Source organism: Xiphophorus maculatus, chromosome 4, assembly GCF_002775205.1.
Source record: "Xiphophorus maculatus strain JP 163 A chromosome 4, X_maculatus-5.0-male, whole genome shotgun sequence".
NCBI classification, from domain to species: Eukaryota; Metazoa; Chordata; class Actinopteri; order Cyprinodontiformes; family Poeciliidae; genus Xiphophorus; species Xiphophorus maculatus.
In genome coordinates this window covers 27,647,488-27,668,791 of record NC_036446.1, presented here as the reverse complement: position 1 = coordinate 27,668,791, position 21,304 = coordinate 27,647,488, and the positions used below count along the sequence as shown (strand labels likewise).

The 21,304-nt window shown below is 39.4% G+C and overlaps 1 protein-coding gene across 3 annotated transcripts in view; it reads left to right on the top strand.

Annotated features, from left to right (window-relative positions):
- The window catches only part of LOC102230312 (protein unc-13 homolog C), a 156,258-nt gene that overhangs the window by 25,516 nt on the left and 109,438 nt on the right, over positions 1–21,304 (top strand). For 2 of the 3 annotated variants that reach the window (XM_023332689.1, XM_023332687.1), the window contains exons 5-10: positions 595–673; positions 6,027–6,032; positions 6,186–6,257; positions 12,368–12,587; positions 14,578–14,805; positions 18,356–18,497. In XM_023332689.1, the coding sequence (XP_023188457.1) occupies positions 595–673; positions 6,027–6,032; positions 6,186–6,257; positions 12,368–12,587; positions 14,578–14,805; positions 18,356–18,497 (747 nt within the window). The remainder of the gene's footprint in view (positions 1–594; positions 674–6,026; positions 6,033–6,185; positions 6,258–12,367; positions 12,588–14,577; positions 14,806–18,355; positions 18,498–21,304) is intronic. The other variant, XM_023332688.1, reaches the window with a different exon arrangement.

Genomic DNA, 21,304 nt, shown 5'->3' with positions numbered 1-21,304 from the left:
CTAATAAGAGTCGGTAACAAGTAACAAGTCTTTCGTATCGCAAGAAATGTCACGGCATCTTAACGTCGCGGAATCTCACAGCACGAGATCCCGTCACGCCCATGACGAGCAGCTATCTGCGGCTTGGGCTGCTTCATCCGATAGAGTCAGCCCAGAAGCCAGAGCAAAGGCCCCGCTCAGCGTGTCACGACACAGGCTGACAGAAGAGCTTCAGGAGCTTTATCTGTGTGGAGGCATTGGGGCCCCCGATGTCATGTTGAGGTCATTAAAGAGGCTTTGAGTGACAGTTAAGGTGATGCCGGTAAAAGTAGGTCTGTAAAGGCAGGGGGACAAAAAAAATCACTTAGAAGACAGAGAGAAGGATGTTGAGCTGCAGTGGATCCTCTCTGTTTCTTTGAGTTTTTTAGGGTACTGTAGGAGGTTCGCACCATGCAAAGCGAAGGGAATGTGGGGGAACGGCAGGTTCGGAAGGAGGCATGATCCATGGTGTTTGCTGGCCGCGTAAATCTCGGCCCCCCCTTTCGCTGTAGTAATGTTCGCCCAGCATGGCATTATTATGATATTAATACCCCTTAAATCTGTCCACTTCTACAGGGCTGGCAGTATTCTTTATGGTATTGACAGCATGCCAGATCTGCGCCGCAAAAGGACAGTGCCTCTTGTCCGAGACCTGGTGAGTCATCTGCCTCAACAAGGTTACATGTGATTTATGTCAACTCTATCAGCGTGACCCTATGTTATGCTACAGTCGCGGATTCTTGTGCCGTGTGAGTGTTGGCCTCTGCTGAGCTCAACAATATCGTCTCTGACACCTTGATAGAACGCTGTTCTGCTTTACAGAAGCAGATTTAGTTTGCGGTAACTATAGGAGACAATGTTATCAGTGCTGAAGTGAGATCTTGCATAATGTGGTTTCAAGTCAGTATTAAAACTTAAGATTGATTTTTAAAACTTGGATCAATCACGGTGTAGGAAGTAACTCCAATGATTGGAAAATGTATAAATATACACACTATACAGTGCGATGGCGAAGTATTTGCAGATGCCACACTTCAATGCATAAGAACATCAAACTAATTCAAAAAATTTAAAATAGCCTTAATAAACGTGAAGTACGCTTTTTAAACGGTGAAAAGTGTCCAAACCAACCTCATCCGATCTAAAATTCATCACCTAACTTTCATTAGACGCATTTCAGTTTTACTAAAAAGGCACAGGCCAGATTACAATTAGACCTGAGGAATCAAGACATCACCTAACTGGTACCCGTCTGACAACATGAAGTAGGCAAAAAGGTCTTAATAATGAAATTATATTTGGTTTGGAAATGGTTTCATGCCATTTTCTAAGACTTTGAGCCACCAGTGAATGATTGTCCACTAAACATCAGCATGTGAGCTCATACTCATCAAGCTTCAAGCCAATAATCTGAAGTATAGCAAGAAGTCCATCTCTGACTGATAAATGACCTGTTAAAGTACTGACTCAATTGATCATGTGGCATGCTTTTAAACAGGCTGCTTAACCTTCCGCCGTGGCTCAGCGAAACTATTTCTACAAAATAAACTTAAAAGACGCTTAATGGCAGTTGTTGCCATCAAGGTTGGCAACCCCATTTATTAAGGTTAGGAGCCATTTTCTTTGTTCACATGTGACCAGGTTGGTTTGGATCGCCTTTTCACACCATATAATTCAGATCATTATTTGGACACTGTGTGGCAAGAAACAACAAAAAAAGAAAAACTAAAGAAATCTGTAAGAGGGCAAATACTTTTTTCACAACACCGCATGTTCAAATAATAAGCCTTGAAGTATTATTAGATTTACATAAAGTATGCCCGTTAATGAAAGGCTCCTGAGGTGCAGGGATTTTAACCATAACTGTGTAACTCTTTTGCTTGATTAATTAGCCCAGAATGAGTGTTTTAAAAAAAAAAAGCATCACAGTGAAGCTCCACCATTTGTTTTTTTATTGCAACATAATGTGTCGTAAAATATCCCACAGAGAAGCTTGTTGCGGCGAGGTCCACTTTAGCACTGTGCCACATGGTTACTCTTTCTGAGAGGCAGCAGGCTGCGATGATGCCAGTAATAATATTCATGTCTGTTTCTGTCTGTAACTGTCTATTACATGCCACAACACGCGTTCGTCCCACATGTGTCCGTTTCTCCATCTTCATGTACCCAGAGCCTAAAAACCAAAACGACAGTACGACTCAAATCTTTCTGGAATGAATCTGTTCGATATTCTCTCCCAGTTTCGATCGAAGTCACACGAAATGCTTTTTTTTTTTTTTTTACGCAGATGATAATGCAGCTTGATGTCATACACATGGATGCTAATGAATGTTTTGTACCACAGTGAACAACATGAGTTGATGCTGTATTTGTTCATATCTCTCATTAAATTTAATAACCAACAATGTCTTGGTAAGTATGGGTTGCCGTTTTTTGTTTTTTTTTTTAATTTCCTTTTTTAATCTTCTTGGATTATTTATATATTTTTTACATGTATATTTGCCATTCCTACATGAACCCATAAAAGCTATGGGTGATATTTTTCAGTGAGTTGTCAGATTTCAACATAGCTCTCGCCAGTTGTCGTCTTTTGTCGCTCGGCAGGTGTCGGGGTGGGGAGGGGGAAAAAAAACCCAAAACAAAAAAACCCCCCAAAAAACCAAACACACTATTTACCTCGAAATGTTGACAACTCAACCCAAAAATATATCCAAAGAGACTTCATTGACTTCTGATTTAACTGTGTGAGGCTTTTAAATCATGTAAAAGTGACACTGAGCAAGCCTTTTACACGTAGGATGAAGTCAGTAGTCAGCAAACGAATTGGTCCCCCTTTCATGCCTCCCCTTTGTCAATGTCCCCCATTTGCTGTGTGATTGCTTCAGGGCAGCAACAGCGCCTTTTTTTTTTTTTTTTTTTATAATTTTTATAATTTTTTATTTTTTCTTTTGTCTTTGTTTTTGATTGGAACGGTCAGCAGGGATTCCCCGCTTTTATGATGGAAAATTAATAACAAAAATACATTTGAAAAAAAAGAAAGAAAAAGTTAATCATCCATTCTCAAAGCACTGACAGATTATTACCTCTGGACGCACGGTCTTTTATATTGTATTGCCCGCAGCAACCTCAGCAGTGCTGGTGCATGTTGATAAACTTACATCAACACTCACGGTTCATGTAGAGGTCACATTCCTCCCCACATTCTCCATGGCTACCATGGATCTTTACCATAGCTGGGCCGCGGAGACGAGAGGGTCGTGGTAAAGACAGATCCAGTATTGTCAGCTGTCCATGTCTGCATTCCTCTGTTACATAACTCCCCTCAGCCTGGGACTTATTGACCTTACGCTCACCCAAACACAGTAAATTTTGTAATATGAGAGCTTATTAACACGTGTGTGTGTGTGCGTGCATATCAGTGTGCGTGTGTGATTTGTGTTTATTTTGTGTGGGCGTGCACAAGTGTATATGTTTGACTGTCTGGGCTGAAGAGTGTGTGCATATATGTACAGAGCTGTGAGAAAGCATTGGCCTACTTAAAGCTTTCTGATGTTTTTGGCTTTTACCTTGGACTTTAATTATATTTATATATATATATATATATACAGTACAGACCAAAAGTTTGGACACACCTTTTAATTCAAAGAGTTTCCTTTATTTTCATGACTATTGACATTGTAGATTCACACTGAAGGCATCAAAACTATGAATAACACATGTGGAAATATGCACTAAACAGAAAAGTATAAAACAACTGAAAATACCCCTTATATTCTAGTTTCTTCAAAGTAGCAACCTTTAGCTGTGATTGCTGCTTTGCACACACTCTGCATTTTCTTGATGAGCTTCAAGAGGTCGTCACCTGAAATGGTTTTCACTTCATAGGTCAACCTGCCCTGTCAGGTTAATAAGTGGGATTTCTTGCCTTATAAATAGTCGTGAAAATAAAAAAAACCCATTGAATTAGAAGGTGTGTCCAAACTTTTGGTCTGTACTGTATGTACAGTATATATGGGGGAAAAAGTTGCCCAAATCAACCAATACCCCGACTTTCAGAATTAAGACCCACGCCTGAGAACATGAAGAGGCCAAATATTTTAAAGAGCAACACAACACGATCATCTAAAATGGAGAAACATCTGAGTGGCGCCAACTATCGGTCTGGAGTGGAATAAAAATCAATTTCCACGGGGCTCCGGTAAAACAGTTAGACATTACTAAGCCTGACTAGTTATTTGTCACAATAACAAATTTTGCTGGATGTTAAATAGACCTAGAAGTTATTGCAATAAACAATTACATTATTGCCTTTTGAGACCATTTTCAAATAATATAGTGGTAATGGCATAATAATGCAAGAACACATTCTCAGGGATGAAGAGACTTTAAGTTCTAATCAATATTTAACACTGGTACTGAAGGATATTTTAAATATCCAAAATAATAAGCAAAAAAACAACAAATAAAATGAATTATGGAGTCTCTGTAAACAAAAATCTCCTTTAAAAAAGGGCTAGCTGAGACCAAATCTGACGACGTTTAACACCTTTTTCTGTAGAAAAAGAGAGAGAAAATAGAAAAACAATAAATCATGCAAATGGAAATTATTGAGCTTGTTTTAATTTATTATGCGATTAATTGATTTATTGCTCATATTGTGACAGGCCTAGTCATTACCTGCATCCGTTTCCTATCAGAGAAAACATAGACCGGGTAGAACCTTCACAGGAGTGGCCAGCCTATTAAGATTATTCCAACAGCGCATCATTGACTGATCCAGGAGGCCACAAAGGCACCGGAGACCTCACTTGCCTCACTTTACGATCAGCGTTAGTGAATTAACAGTAAAAAAAAGACGAGCCGAGAAGGAAATTCGAGCCCTAAACCGCTGCTTGGAAAACTACCAAATTAAACATGGTGGCCGTGTGTTTTCATCTGCGTCTGACCACCAGGAAATCCTAAACTAGGATGTCTGGTCATCAGTTTGCAACTTTGAGCCCCGGCGCCTTATGCAGCAGGACAAGAAAGACTTCTCAAATAGAAGGTTTTGGAGTGGCCTGTTTGAAGTCTGTACTCGAATCCGAATGGCAAACAGACCTTAAAGAGACAGTTTGTTGTGTGGTTGAATTAAAGCAATTCTGCAAGGTGTTGGCCAAGCTCCCTTGGGAGCGAAAAACACTCGTTGCCAGTTGGAAGTTGCTGCTGTACAACAAATTTCTGAATACTTTAAAAAAATATTTTATGTATTATTATTTATTTACTTTTTTTTTTTTTAACGAAAGTCCAGGATGATTTGGATAACTTTCACCCCTTACTAAATCTAAAAGTATTATTCGAGCACTGCAGTTTCTTTCAATTCAGGTTATCTTTGTCTGAGAATATATATATATATATATATATATATATATATATATATATATATATATATATATATATATATATATATATTAAAAAAGAGACAAACCTGTAATTAAGGTTTTTACAAAATATCGAGTGTGACAGGAAAACAAAACCAGAAGAAATCAGTAAAGGGGGCTCAATCACTTTTTCTTCACAGCACTGTGTGCGAGTCTGCTCAAAGTGTGTTTGCGTACGTACATCTGGCTTCACCCATTCACGAACGTGTTTGTCTCGTGTGTTTCTCTTCGTGTCAAACCAATGTGCAGAGCAGACAGCAGAAAATATGATCAAAGCTTCATCCAGCAGACAAATGAACAGAGATGCCAAGCATGACTGCAGTTCGGTTGCGTCCACTGCATGAGCGGATAAACAATCACGCAACAGCTGGATAATCTCTCTTTATGCATAGCTAAATTTTTCTGGAGAGCTCTATGCCTCAACCAGCAGTCCTGCATGGCAGTTAAGACACCTCTGCGCTCAGTAATAATGAACAAGTTTAACTCTGTCTGCCGTTTTGTGTTTTCAGCCATGACACTCGTGCTACTTCTCTAAGTCAGTCTCTCTCTCTTTGTTTTTAATTGCCATTCGCGAACACCTGGAAATCCCAGGCCTTGGTAAGGACACTTGCTTCCAGAGTCAGTTTGATTTAAATGTCTTTTGGCAAAATGATTCCACGTAATCACTTGATTTCGTAATGAAAACGTTTCAATAACAGAATGCGCCGAATCACGCTGAAATTGGACCCTGGTTTTCTCTTCCTCCAACAGACCCTCACTGCTCGAAAGGCAGGCATCTCGTTTGCTCTGGTGAACAGGTCAACCCTGAACAACGAGGAACTGGTGAGTATGCGGAAACTGCAGTTTTTCTGTCCATCTACCGTGTTGACAAAACGTTGATGTTTATTCAGTCCATGGCCAGGTTCCTCTCACAGGGCAAGCAGAGAGCAAATTTAGAGTCGCTAGTTGAGTCAAAGAGCATTTTGTTTTTGCCTTGTTAGAGAAAGAGTAACTTTAGGCACAGTGAAAACACACAAATGGATACAAAAAACTGTTTGTTAAACCTTTGCTGCTGCAAGTTGTTTGTTTTTTTTTAATTCATGTCAAATCTTGCTTAATTGCACGCTCTCATCAATAAGTTACCAGTTCAGAGATGATTCTTTTATATTGCAACATGGCTGCACACCAATCCACAAAACAAAGTCGATAAGGACACAGGTGACCAAGTTTGGTGTGTGTCCATTGATCGTTGACCTCAACTAGACAGGATGAAGTTAAGTGGAGATGGAGAGAGTCAGGCCTTTTCGTTCAACATCGATGAAATGCTAAACCTTGTTACAGCTGAAAAGGGTGACCTAACTTTATATAAAAGCTTGTGTATTGAGGACCAGACTGTCATTAAAGTTCATTTATCTGTAAAAGCCAGTGTCTCAGTGGTCTTGGCAATAAATCCAATCTCTTTTTCTTTCTCTTGATCTGAGATAAATGCAGCAGTTTTAACAAATTGGCCCCTGTAGACAGCATTTCCTTCCATCTGCTGTGCACTTAACAATTTGGCCGAATTCAGAAAATTAAGTTAAAGCTCTGACATTTTATTTACACAACGCTCGGCGTTCAAAAAACAAAAAAAAAATAACTGTGGAGTGCGGGTGACTGAGCAATGGAGAAAGGGCAGAATGTCTCAGTCGATGGTGTGAGACACTTTTGTGTTGACCTCTAAAGCTATCTCGGCATTAATTGATTGCAATTCTTCCCTCCCTGAGGGAAAGATGGCGTAACAGGAGGCAAACAGCAGGAGAGCGAGCAGTTCCTCGGTGAGAGAAAGCAGCGCGCAGTTTTATATCCGCTGATGTGCAGCAAGCAGCTGGCTAAGCCTGAAAGATTACTAGATTTAAATGAGCTCGGCGCGCGCGGCGCACGCATTTCATCTTTTCAAGAGACCTCGATGTGGCCTTCCATTGGTGGAAACCGACTTGTGTGCGTGTGCACGTTTGTATCCCGCTTGATCTTCAGCTTCCGTGATCGACTTGTGAAACGTGACCACCTCAACATCCTGCCGACTGACTCAGTAGAGATTTGACTCTTTCAATGTAGATCCGATTCCATTTCCGATTCGTGGGGTCACAGTTCGACTCAGAATAGGGCTGGACAATATGGCTGAGCAACATGTCACAATATAAGTGTTTCATATCAGTCGATATCCGTAGTTGTAGTTAGCGATAGTTATTGATTTGTTTCTTTTGTTTTAAATAAATTAAATACTGCCAAACTGGTGCCATGACCTTTCCTGTTTTATCCACAGTTTTCTCTCCAGGCCGTTGTGTTTTTTTTTGTAAGCCGTGGTGAAACCTAAACAAGCTGTTGCTAGGTAACCAAACAGTGAATGAGTTAGTTGATGCCACCAACCTTGCTTATTAGCTCGAAGGGAGAGGTTGAACAGTTACAAGTCTTTCCTGTGCCTACATCCCCCACAATGCTGTGCGGTTCTGGATCAGAGTTCAGTGAATATTATATACTGTATATTGGATATTGTGCCAGATCTATTGTTTATCAATATTGATAACATGTCTATCGTGATATACAGTATATTGTTATTGATTTATTGTCCAGTCGTGCAATTTTTAATTCAGGAACCAAGTTTTCCAACTCAAATGGTCTAGATATTCTGTTTAAATGAAGTGACTGACAACAGAACGACAATGTGCCCAGTACATCTATATAAAACAATTACTTAATATCAGAGTTAATGAAAATACACACACGGCCTTCTATGGTGGCCAAGTGGATGCGACTTCCTGCACACTCACAAATACGAGCCGCGAAGGCATACAACTAAAATAGATCTTTGAGCATTTTACAATCGATTCAAAACTCCCAGGACTAGGATTTGCGATTTCCCTGCACCTCTGTTGCAAAGTCATAGTCATCGACGTGATAGTAGCTGAGGAAGCAAAAACGACGTGCACGAAGCGCACGTCCCATCTGATGCTTTTGAAGAAGAAGAGAAAAAAAAAGGCTGACTCTTTGTGATCTTTGGTGTTTGTGTTGCACTGCGAACTTGACATCTAGGGATTTTGATTCGGGGCCACCTAGGGGAAGAGGTTTATAATTGGTGGAGGCGAACTGGCTTCCGAGAAAAGCTTTAGATTGTGTGTGCTCTTGGTAAGTAGGACAAGCAGATGTCAGAGTTTTTATCAGTTGCAATAAGTCCAGCAGAATGTTTTGCGGCGCGAGCTGAGGGAACACACTCCACAGCACGCTGCTTGATAGGAGGAGATGGGAAAGAGAGCGAGGAAAGGACAGAAATTAGGAGAGGAGGCTAGAAAGCAGAGGAGGAAATGATTTGTCATCGTGAAAACCCCCTGGTCATAGTTCCTCTGCTCAGGCAGCCATGTTGAACAAACTGCCTGCCCTGGAGAAACGTTTGAATCTATTCAGTCCTTTCTTCTTCCAGCTTCTTCTTTGCTTTGTTGCCTCATCTTCGATTTCTGCTCTTATCCTTTATATTTCAAAACGTCCGTCATTATTGATGCGGGGTCCAGTCCGTTGGTGTTTTTTTTTTTTTCCCCATCATGTTTCCTCTGCATCAGCTTTGTAGAGCAGAAGGGGACCGTGCGCATTGGGCCAGAATAGCTCGGCCCGCGTGTCCGGTCCAGGTTCTAACGTGACCACAGCAGCCTTTTAACAATGCCTGTCGACAAGAAAGAGAGGTCGTGTTTACCTGTCCAGACGAGGCTCCGACTCTCACGGAGTGGGGAAGGAAGCTGCGGTCTGACAGAAGCCAACGAGTATCTGGGAATAAGACGTGACGTGCTCCTGTAAGTCTGTTCAGATATCATCAGACATCTTGTTAGTGGCAAAACGTACCAGGCTGAGTGGAAGAGAGGCTGGCGCGAGAAATCTTCCAAAGTTTTTTTTTTTTTTTTCCTTTTTTGTGCGTGTGTGTAATGTGCTGAACAGAAAAAGACATTGGCCAGAGGTTTTACTTTTCAATAGTTTTTTTCAGACGAGTGATCAGAATTTTGTGCCTGATGTCTGAGTTAAACATTTTGTAAAGGTTTCACCTGATCTGTTCTGATTAAGTGCTAAAATACAAGTGAATATAAGAAATATAGTATTTCCAATTTTAGTTTTCTTTTTAGCCATCTTGGACATTAGCAGCCATTAATTACTTATGTTTGGAGTAGGCACAGTGTGATATTGCCGTTTGTTTTCATTGGAATTATTTACTTATTCGTACATTTATCAGTGAAAACTGTAATGCCTTATAATTTTAAGAGAAACATGTAAAATGATACTTAGATTATGTCAGTAAAAATTGTCGAATAATGACTATATTACTGTAAATGTATGTTTGCGCAAGCTACAATATCACTTTCCCCTTGAAATTTCAAAGTTGAATATCAGTCCAACTTATTTCTGTAGGTGAAAGATTCCAAAAGTATGTTCCTTTTGCTGAGAAAAACAGCATTAGATGATCTTGTTGGTCTTCATTTAAAAAAATAAAAACAATTATTTATTAAAACCTAAGCCCAGGAGAAATTGACCACAAACTCAAAAAGCCAATTTGATACATGGGAACCTAATAAAACAATCAACACTGAGTGTATTGTGCATGTTCCAGTATAAAGTCATCAAACAGGATTTCACTTAAAACACAATCCTACACATAATTTAAAATTTTAAGTAGAGATCAATTTTTTTTCAAAGGTCACACTTGTATTGTTTTGTATTTGCCATTAACTGTATTATCATGTCTACTATTACTAACACCCCAGTATGTAGCGGTGGGCTAGTGTTAGGCTTCATAAAGTCTGCCAGCATTTCTACATCTGATATGTCCCACAACAGACAGACTGAAAGCTCAAAATCAACAAAACAGAGACGGCCCTCTTGTTATCCGCTGAACATCTTGCTCTCACTCGTTTTTAATGAGCACAGACATATTGGACCTTCTTGCTGCAGCGTTGCTACCAACTGCGCCACCATTCAGTCGTCAACAAAGGCTTCTACGCCAAAAACGTATTACCATACTTACAAATAGTCCATTCTGGTCAGCAGCTAATTTCTCTAGGCGGTGCATGGCAACGGGGGACGAAGAAAAAAGAAAAAAAAAATAGCATGACTTGTGCTTAATGAGGGGAAATTGCAAAAATAGTTAATGCCAAATAGGCTGCAACGGGATGAGGAGACTAGCGCTGTTGGTGCTAGTGGTTGACGAGGACAACGGGTGGTGAAATTGGAAAGGAAGATGGCAAGATTAGATTTTCTTTCTCTACCATGTTGCTCCCGTGTTGAGGCTACAGCTGTTGACCACCTCTCACCGTGTTTCACACGAATCTCCAGGGCAACCTCACAGGGTAACACGTCAGACTGGCACGTGCAACACTCTCCACGTATCTGCTGCACAGCAGAGAGACGGCGCGAGCGAGAGATTGGGAAGAGAAAATCACACTATCCGTGCTGTGATCAAAGACGCATTAACACAGATCCGAGGTTCACACACTGTCACCGGAGCAGTTGGTTTGCTGCTTGGAAGTAACGGGCTGCTTAACGGCCCAGACATGTCATTGAGACAGACGGAAATCGAGAGGGCTCCGTGATTTCCCAAACGCGTCAAAAATTGAATTCGCTCCTCGCTCGCCCACAAGCGCTTGTTGTTCAGTGCTACATTTGGTGAGTAGCAGGCACCTTTCAGAGATCTAGTCAACTTTCAGACATCTCTCACTCACTCTCTTTCTCTTTTTTTATTCTTGCTCTCCCTCTCAATCTGTTTATTGCTCACTTTTAAAAACCTTATTTACAACATCCATTGATTCAGCCTTCAGGTCCTGGTGGAAGGCAAGACTCCTGCAGAGATACATTCAGTTTGAGGAGAGGCTTCGGTTCTGGACATTTCTCTTGCTTTAGCCTCGAAGCCACTCAATGGAAACAAAGCCTGTGAACAAAATACGCTATTAATCTGAGTAATCTGTTGTATGTAATCAGTCATGAGACTTTCAAGAGAGCACCCTATGAACACCCCTAAAGGGTTATGTTTGGAAAATTTGATTTGTTCCACATTTAGCATTAGACACAGATAACCTCACTAAGTACACTCTAACCCTAGGAGCAACACCAACCCCCTAAATGCTAATACCTGGTTGTGCCAATCTTGGCAGCAGGAACTGCCATTAAGTGTTGGCAGCAGCTGACGTTGAGTCTTTCACGTCGCTGTGGATGACTTTTGGCCCGCTCTTCTTTGCTGAAAGTTTTATCTCAAGCACAAATCACTGGTTTTAGGTCACGCCACAGCATCTCAGGCCAGACTTTGACTGGGCCACTCTAAAACTTTTGTTTTGGTCCTTTTTGACTCACTTCTGTGTCCTTTTTCTCCCAGTCTTTAATTCTTATTGTTGAATCATGAACCCTGACCTTAACTGGTATTAAGCTGTTGCTCCCAAATCATATCATAGAACAACTTTTATGTTTTTTTTTTCAGTTATCCAGATTTGTTTTGTTTTCTTAAATTTGTTTTATGATCTGAAACATGTCACTTTGACATGAAAACAAAAATAAAATGAAATCTATTATGGGCCAAAGTGGACTCTGATCAGTTTTTAAGTTTTAAGCTGCAGCACTGAGAAAGTAACATTTCTTTTAACTGAAGCTACTGAGGATATTTGTGTTTGGACTCTAACTATGACTTTATTGTTTAAAAATCTGTTTTCTTGGTGTTCATCGTGTTGTGTACTGAGAAGTACTGAGGGTTTCACAATATGCTGGACAGCTCAATTTAGCTACCACTTGCTTTTATTAACTTCTGGAGGGTTTATGAAACATATTTTCCCCAGCTCACCGTGCCGGCGGTAGTTTAATGACATCAGCCGAGTCCCTTCTGGCAACGGATCTTTTTTAATCACTGCCGTCACTTCTTCTTACTTTTTCCCCCCCCTCCATTCTGTCGCTTTCAGAAACTGCATGTCTTCAAGAAAACCCTCCAGGCCTTGATCTACCCAATTTCCTCGACTACACCCCACAATTTTGAGGTGTGGACGGCGACCGCTCCCACCTACTGCCACGAGTGCGAAGGCCTGCTGTGGGGGATCGCCCGCCAGGGCATGCGCTGCTCGGAGTGCGGCGTCAAATGCCACGAGAAGTGCCAGGACCTGCTCAATGCGGACTGTTTACAAAGTAAGGGAGCACTGCAATTCACACTGCAATAACTCCAAAGTCTCTGGCAAAGCTTGTTTGGTTTCATCCAAACTAATTTCAAAGGTGCTCTAATTAAGATGCCAGTCTTACATTGGCAAGTTCATAATCACACAGGTGTATTTTCTCCTTTAATTTAGAGTTTTTGATTCTGTACAGTTAACAGGCTTGGATAATGATGGAAAAAATAATTAATCAATAAATTCCTGATACTCTCATATCTCATGATGATACTTGAGTGATTCACCGAGATGCATTTATTAGTTTTGTGGCTAATTTCTGCTCTATAAAGCCATTAATTGATTATGAGAGAGGTGGAGGCAATGTCCCACTGTGCGAGAGAGGGAAGTGACTGTAAAGCACTGCATGGAAGGCACCTATTACTCTACACCTCAAAATAACTGCTGCTTCCTAACGAACTGTCACGGAGTATACATCAGATTTTTACTTTTGTGTTGAATGTCTGTTTTTATTTGTCTGTTGCTAGGAGACGAGCACATTTTGTGGTAACCAAGTGCCATGAAGTAAACATCAGATTTTTACTCTTGCAAAATTTACCAACTGTAAATTTCGTGTGTCTAAGCAGATAAGCAGTATTCCAAAAGGACTTATGTTTTATAAACTATAATTAATTTGGTGTTAAGAGATGGGTGTTTTTTTTCTGATAACTGCCATGAAGTATAAATCAGATTTTTACTTTTGTGTTGAATGTCTGTTTTATAATATATTCACCACCAATAACAAAAAAATAATAATTTTTGTGCAGTTGGTGAATTTCTGAACAATTCACCAACTGCACAATTCTTGTTAAGTAGAATAAGATAAGTAGTATTTGAAAAGAGAAGAAGAAATATTATGTTTTCTGAACAATAACAATATTTGTTGTTAATTTGTTGCTAGGAGATGAGCATGTTTTCTAGTAACCAAGTGTCACGAAGTAAACATTTTACTTTTGCAAAAGTAAAAATCAGACGCAGTGCATTAACACTAGCACTAATATTAGCATTGTGCATTGCCCCCCACTAGTGGGAGTCAATGTGAAACGAAGACATCAGCTTTCTGCTCTGTAGTACATTAAACATCTGCCAGCAATGTACTCCTGATCACTAACAACTTTCTGATTTTAATCAGGAGTTTGTTCACCCAACCAACTCCCTACATCTAGTGGGTGGCGCAAGTTTCTACAATCGATAGTAGCCACACAGGCACACCCGCTAGAAGGAAACAAACACACCCAGTACAACACTTTCATTCTATTGGGTGAGAGGTTGCCAGGCGACTGTGCCAATAGGCGTTTCCAAAAGCCAGCAGAGAGTCCGAGCAGCGAGTGTGAGCACACGGAGAAGTTTTGAGTACAAACGTTACAAGTTTTGAAAAGAAAGGCTTGAAGTCCTGCTTTCAACATGTAAATGTGTGCACTTGGATTATGGCAAAAAAAACAAAACCCAAAAATCCCCCATATACATGGTGCATTTGTGTCACAGTGTGAGCCACTCTGCTCATTACAGCATCCAATCAGCTCTGTCTATGAGGCACTCCCTTGTTATTACTGGGTAGAACGCCACCTGCTAAGAACAGTGTGACTCTTCGGGATGGTCCCTCAGCAACGCTCTAAGTGGATTATCTACGCCCTGGCTGTTCTAAAATTCTGTGTTTCAGAACATTTTCATACACGTACAGAAATGCCATTTGTAGTTTGAGCTGTGAGTTATCTTCAATCTGTGCTCATTACCACACAGCAGATAGATAGCACTCTTATCAGATATTAGTAAAAGAGGCCATTGTTATATGTGCTTCCTTTGTCACACAGACAGATCCAAAAGAAAATTTTGGGATCTGATAAACATGCCGGAACTAACACACACTTTGTGCACAGATCAGATCGCTGAGGAAGTAAAAAAGAAAAAAGTAGAAAAACTAACACTATGCATTAGATCTTGAACTCAACCGAATCTTTTGGATCAATTTTTAGGGGCTGTGGAGAAAAGTTCCAAGCATGGGGCAGAAGACAAGACTCAAAATATCATCATGGCTATGAAGGAGCGTATGAAGATCAGGGAGAAGAACCGCCCAGAAGTGTTTGAGGTGATCCAGGAGATGTTCCTCGTCTCGAAAGAAGAATTCGCTTCCCATCTGAAGACGGCCAAGCAGGCCGTGCTGGACGGGACCTCCAAATGGTCTGCCAAAATCACCATAACAGGTGGGGCCTGCTTTCTTAGGACAATACACAAATATCTGTCAATGTTTGGTAATTTAGTAGTACCTACAGTCAACAGAAAAGTGAGATGTATTTGTACCGATAGACTACAAACGGTGATCTGAAAGGGAAAATGTTTTTATTCTGATTGACTTTAATTCCTAATGAATGTCTGTCCCCTTGGCCATTAACCTCTAACACAATATCACCAGGTTCTGTGCACATTTAAGTAGAGACTAAAACAGAATTTGACGGATGCTGTGGTTGTTTTGCAGAGGGAGTAAAAAAATCATTGATATTGATGAAGGGTATTGGTGTGCTCAAGATTTATTGGTCCTCTCTGTCATTTTGTGGAACCTGTAAAAGCACAGGATGTACGATCCGTACGGATGACACTTATTTATATATATATTTATATATATATATATATATATATATATATATATATATATATATATATATATATATATATATATATATATATATATAGCTGTGATTTAAAGAAAAGAAAAGACACAAAGTAAACAGTGGGAAGGTATTTCAAGTTGTCCTTGTGTATGCCAAATCTTAAGTGGTTGTATGTTAATTACAGAGCAGGCTGCCATAAAAATAGCTATTTTAATCAATTAGAGTCTGCTTGTGTCAACACAAATTAATTCCGTTTTTATTCATGCTTCACACAGAGTCCAGTTTTATTTTTGTATATTTACTCAGCTTCTGCATGAAAAAAATACCATCTACTGAAATGTGAAGGTGGCAAATTAACACAGAGACAGAAGCCAACAGACAGAAACTAAAAACCAATTTTCTCAAAGAAAAGCAGATTATAGTCAAGGTTTCTGTTTTACCTGACAAACATTAATAGTTAGCAGAGTTTATGTTTGCATAGACTATCAGTAGCAATTTTACAATCAGATTGTTTATTTATTTATGAGTTCATTTTATATGTTGTTGATGGTTGTCGTTAAATTATGCACATCACGTATCGATTCTTGATTCATCTGTAATACAAATTTTGCTTTCATGCTTTACTTTACTTTAGGCATCATAGCTTTGTTTTTAAACAGGCAGCCTCTGTACTTAAATGCTTTTAGAAATAACTTTATTAAAACAAGCAAACAAACAAAAAACAACTTTTTCCACCCAAAAAGTTTCAATAAGTGCTTCTAGGTTCAATTTAGGTTTCAGTGAGACGTCATGTTTGGATCTCATCGTCGAGGATCGCTTGTGGTCATTTAAACGAGTGAGTTTGAACACATGCACTTCCTCATTCACAGCCTGATGAAATCCCAACACAAAAACACTCAAATTCAGATGATATAGCCTCTGACAAGTAGTTCAGCGTTTTGTTTGAAGCGTCCTAACACCTTCCTGCACAGGACTCGCTGTTCTTTCAGGAGGCGTTTGATTTTGAGATTTCCTGAAGCAAGCAGGCCACAGACCCCCATCCCACTAGATCTTGCCCCCCTACCCTACCCTCAAATCCTGTCAGCTTTGTGCTGAATGATATATATATGTACCTTGAATAATTTAGTCGGTGACTTATGCATATTTAATGCTGCAGTGTCCTTTTCCCCTTTTATGGTGCTTGTGAAATACTACAGTCTTTCTCCCTCTGCACCTACTAGTCTGAATCACTGCCCTTTATTTGGAGCCAGGAACCAACTCAGCAGTAAGCACACTGTAGCAGAGGGAACTCACACACTGGCCAGAATCTGCTTTCAGCTTAGATTAAAGAAAAGGGTTACAAATAACATTATGAATGAAAGTGCAATTATTGAATCAAGGCCTATACTGTATTTATTTTGCATGAGTATAGCACTGGTGTAACTTTTTACTCCATGCTTTCTTTATGTTTCTGCTGTCTGAGTTTCCCTGACTTGAAATGTTCACTATAAGAAATTATTCACCCTCTTGGGTAGATTATACGTTTTGATTTTAAAAATAAGTCATGATCATCATAATTTAGCTTTTCTGGCTAAAAAATATTGCAAAAATCAAACTAGATGACAAAAATTAAAACAGATTTCTACACAATATTATGGATTTAATATAAGTATGTAGCATAAAATAAGTGATGTCAGTCTGAGATTTGGCCACTAGAACATCCACCCTGATGCCAAAGTGTTGAAATCAGGGAACATCCCCCCAATTGAAGTGAATAGAAGTGTACTTTTTGCCTGTTTTCAAATGTGTCTCGTTTGCTTGCGTCAGAGAACTTTACAATAACATTCTTGTTATCAAAGATATCCACTATTGTATTAAAAAAAAAAAAAAAATGCACTAGTATCACTGGAAATCAAGTCTGAGTGTTACAAAAGCAACCCAAATGGGCAACTCTTCCCCTTCTGCTTTCTGGTAGACTGATAATTGCATGTGGGTCACAAAGACGTGAATTGTAGGTCAGTAAGACACAGCTGGCACGCTAAAAATCCGGCTCGATTTAAGCAACGCATTCCATGTGCAAGCGCATCTCAGTAAATTTGTTCATTCGCTAGATTATTTCAGTAACTCGAGTCAAATTCATATGAATTCATTTCGCACAGAGTGATATATTTCAGTAGTTTATTCTGACAACACTTGCAGGTGTTGAAAACCGAAAAAAAAATTTCATATTAAAATAACTTTTTTGCTTTTTTTTTACTGTTCTTACGGAATTTTTAAGACACTTAATTTTGGGTTTAAGTGTTCATTAGTTTAATCCCCAGAGTTAACAGAAAAACACACCCATAACTTACATCTCTGTGTGGAATGAAACTGTACAATATATAAGTTTTACATTTTGGACTGGATAACAAAAAAAAAAGGATGATGATCTTATTTTTTTCGATTGAAATACATGCTGATCCACTAAGTAAGGTGAGTGGCTGATATCAGCCGAACCGTGTGAAGCTCTGAGGTCAGTAATTATATCAGAAATGAAATTGGCATGACAACGAACTAAAATGATGCCGCTGTGGAAAACAAAAGGATTATCGCTGCTTCTCTCAGGGGAATTATTAAACCAAGTTGCATGTGTTATAACAAAAAAAAAAAAAAACGGTCTACAAATTCTCTACAGTGTCATGTCCCGCTTGCTGTAAATTGTCAGCATTCTGTCCAATATTTACATTCTAGCACACAAAGGAAGAAATAGCACTTCACATAAAACGGCAGTTTTTGTCAGAAGGCTCTCAGAGCACGTGTTTTATGTAAAAATCATACAGCACTGGCAACTGTGTGAAATTTAAATCCCGCTGAAGGATGGTCAACACTGTAACTTTTTATTAGAAAGTCGGAAGGGGGAAAAATTACGGCGCCTTAAAGCGCTTCTATTGTTTTATCGGCACCATCTCCGGTTTTATACGTCTCATCCTTCTCTGGAAGGAAATATACGGAAATAACAGCCCCGGTTCCTCTACGTCGTCCCTTTGTTTACGACTTTCCAAATTATTTCCCGAAGATTTTGTTAAAGTCTACATCGGCGACGGTACTGGCATGTTACGCTTCACGTAGCGTGTGAAGATTTGCTGTTTTTCCGTGCTGACACAATGTCTTCCTGTCTTGTGTTCAGTCATGTGTGCGCAGGGATTACAGGCCAAGGATAAGACGGGATCCAGCGACCCATATGTCACAGTCCAGGTGGGGAAGACCAAACGCAGAACCAAAACCATCTTTGGCAACCTCAACCCCGTCTGGGATGAAAAGTTCCACTTGTGAGTGCTTTTTAAGAACGCGACATTTCTTTGACCGGCTAATCCTCGCACCGGCGGGATTAGGAGTCGTCTGTTTTTGTGAACCTGGAGTCGTTCGCAAACAAGTTATTTCCTCTGTCATGCTTAACCAGCAGAGAGACACCGCATGCCAGCTGGGGTTTTAGAAATTCATTTTTTATTTTTATTTTTTTCCATTGGTATGCTGCTGCTGCTGCTTCTGTTGTAGTGGGTTTATGTCTTTGGCGAGTAAAAATATATCTCAGTAATCTTTTACTTTTAGATTGACTCCACACTGTAGTATTTCATTTTTGTTTCATTTCTGACAAATTTGATGACTATGACTTGCAGCTTTTGACAACCAAACATGCAGTGCAACGCTGTGGCCCCCGGGGGCTCCCCAGCTTTTCCATGCCGTGGCCCTCCAAAGAGCATTAGTTTCTGGTCAGGAACCCTACTTTGCCCAACCACAGACAATGTTAATATGTACACAAACATCAACTTCTAGAATGTTTTCCTTGAATTTTATTCAATATCTAATAACTATTACATTTTCTTTTAGCATGAATGCTAAAATCAGACCTTCTGATTTTAGTCAGCCAGGCATTATTGGGCGTTTTTGTTTTTTTTACAACAGCAGGACAGTGAATCTGGTAAATCTGACGGGCATTCAATCAGAAAGATGAGGATGGTAAATAACATTTAAATTCTGGTAAATATGGTAAACAATATTTTTACCATATTTATTTTTATGTATATTTTATAGAAATGATTAAAAACAGATTAGATTCTGTGCAAAAAAAAAAAAAAGAATAAAAGTGATTTAAAAAAAGATGAATTACATTTTTTGAGTTTTGAATTCTTTTTTGCTCATTTCTTGCCTCCATCTTCCTGAGGTCCCCCTAGCGCCCCTGCTGGCCCCCCAGGGGGCTGCAGCCCCCACTTTGAAAAACACTGCTGGAGTGTTTTTCAGGTTTATAGACATGCAGCATGTTTTTGTTGGTGAATATCTCCTTTTTAAAAATCCTTTTATTTTATTTCTTATTTGATCACTTTCTGAGAAGCTGAAGTTGGAATGTTAATCAACTGTTTGCAAGAATCATTTAAATTAATAGAAAACATAGTTTCAATGAAAATGAATTGGAAAAATGGAAAAAATAACCTATAATTTTGTTATTTATTTAGAAAAGCCTGCAGTAGACGCAGACGCATTATTACTTCCCATCCATCATTTGTTTTGTTTTTCACTTTTTCTCCCCATAGCAACCTGAATGGGTCACTGTGTTTTCTTGCTCATCTGAATGAAGCTCGGTTCTAATTAAAAACCGGCGTGCAAGTTTCTAGGAAACAACTTTGAAATATTCTCTTCATCCTCAATAACAGGAGGCTTTGGCTTCACTTCGAAAAAAAGGTCGCCATGGTTACCATAGTGCATGTTGCAGGCGTTGAGTGAAACGTAAACAGTGAAACTAGAGGCTGTAAGAAAATTGTTATTTATTTTTTATTTTTTTCAGGAGCTTCTGAGTTAAATAATGTTTTCCTTAAACCCATTTCCAGTTTATTACCTAATTCATGAGCACAGCATTGATAGGTTCTCTCCTTTGGGCCTGTTCCAGCACTAATATTAACACTTTAAGCCAGAGCAAAACAGCATGGCATGGTTGGTCTAGACAGGTGCAAGAAAACCGCAGGCAATCCCAAGGCTTTGTTTTGAATGCCTTCATTAGGACGTCAATTGCTGCTGTTTCTTTTTCCTTTTTAATTTAGCGTAACAATGAACTCTTTCCCACAATGAGCCTACCGGGTATTTGTCTTACAAGACAGTGGAATTATTTCTCTCTTATCACAGTGGCCGACTTTAATATTAATTTAAAATTAATGCGAGGCCCCTTTGCCTTCTCCTAATGCAGTTGGTCAGTGAAGCAGCATCTGTTACGACAAATAATTTGTATACCACGGAGATTTTCTGAAAGTTTTGTGTTTGCGGGGCTAGCCTCCACGTATTTAAAAAGACTCCTGTGGTGGCTCCAATAAAACGCTTTTCCTTTACTACAGGGATGTGGATTAATAGAGCGATACATTACTGTGTGCTTAGCAGAGACTCCGGCCCCAGTGCAGCAGCAGCAAGCAGCCGGTGCTTCTCCTAGAAAGAGATTAGTTAAAATAAACCCAGTGACGGTCAGAGGTGGGTAGACTACCCAGAAATTGTACTCAAAGCGAAATGTAGCCGTCTGAGAAATGACTCAAGCAAGAGAAAAGAAGTGTTTGGTAAAAAAAACTGTCTATTCAAGTACTGAGTAACTGATGAAATTACCAATAATTTAACATTTGAAAATTACATCATCTGATGGACCAAAAACATAAAGTTAAGTGGAAAAGTTGGTATCTTAAGGACGAAAAATGAAGACGATTCATATATGTAACAAAATCAGGAAAAACAAATTTTTTCCACATCAGTTTCTTTAAATAATAATAATAAAAAAAACTTATGAAACTTTAACAGAAACTGCAGGTGTGTGTCTGTGTCTGGTCATGCTTGTCCCTTCATTCAGTGGGTAGAGAATCCATAAATATTACTCGAGTAAGAGTAGCGATACTTCATAATGAAGTTATTCAAGTAAAAGTTAAACGTACAGCATAGTGAAAACACTCCTAAAAGCAAATATAATTGAGTAAATGTAACTATTTACTACCCAAATCTGGTGAAGGTCTCACACGACATGTCATTGAAGAGAAATGTAATCTGTTGGTTTCAATTCTGGAGCGTCAGAGCCTGACTCTGTCTAACATTTCAGTCTGAGCTAAGTTAC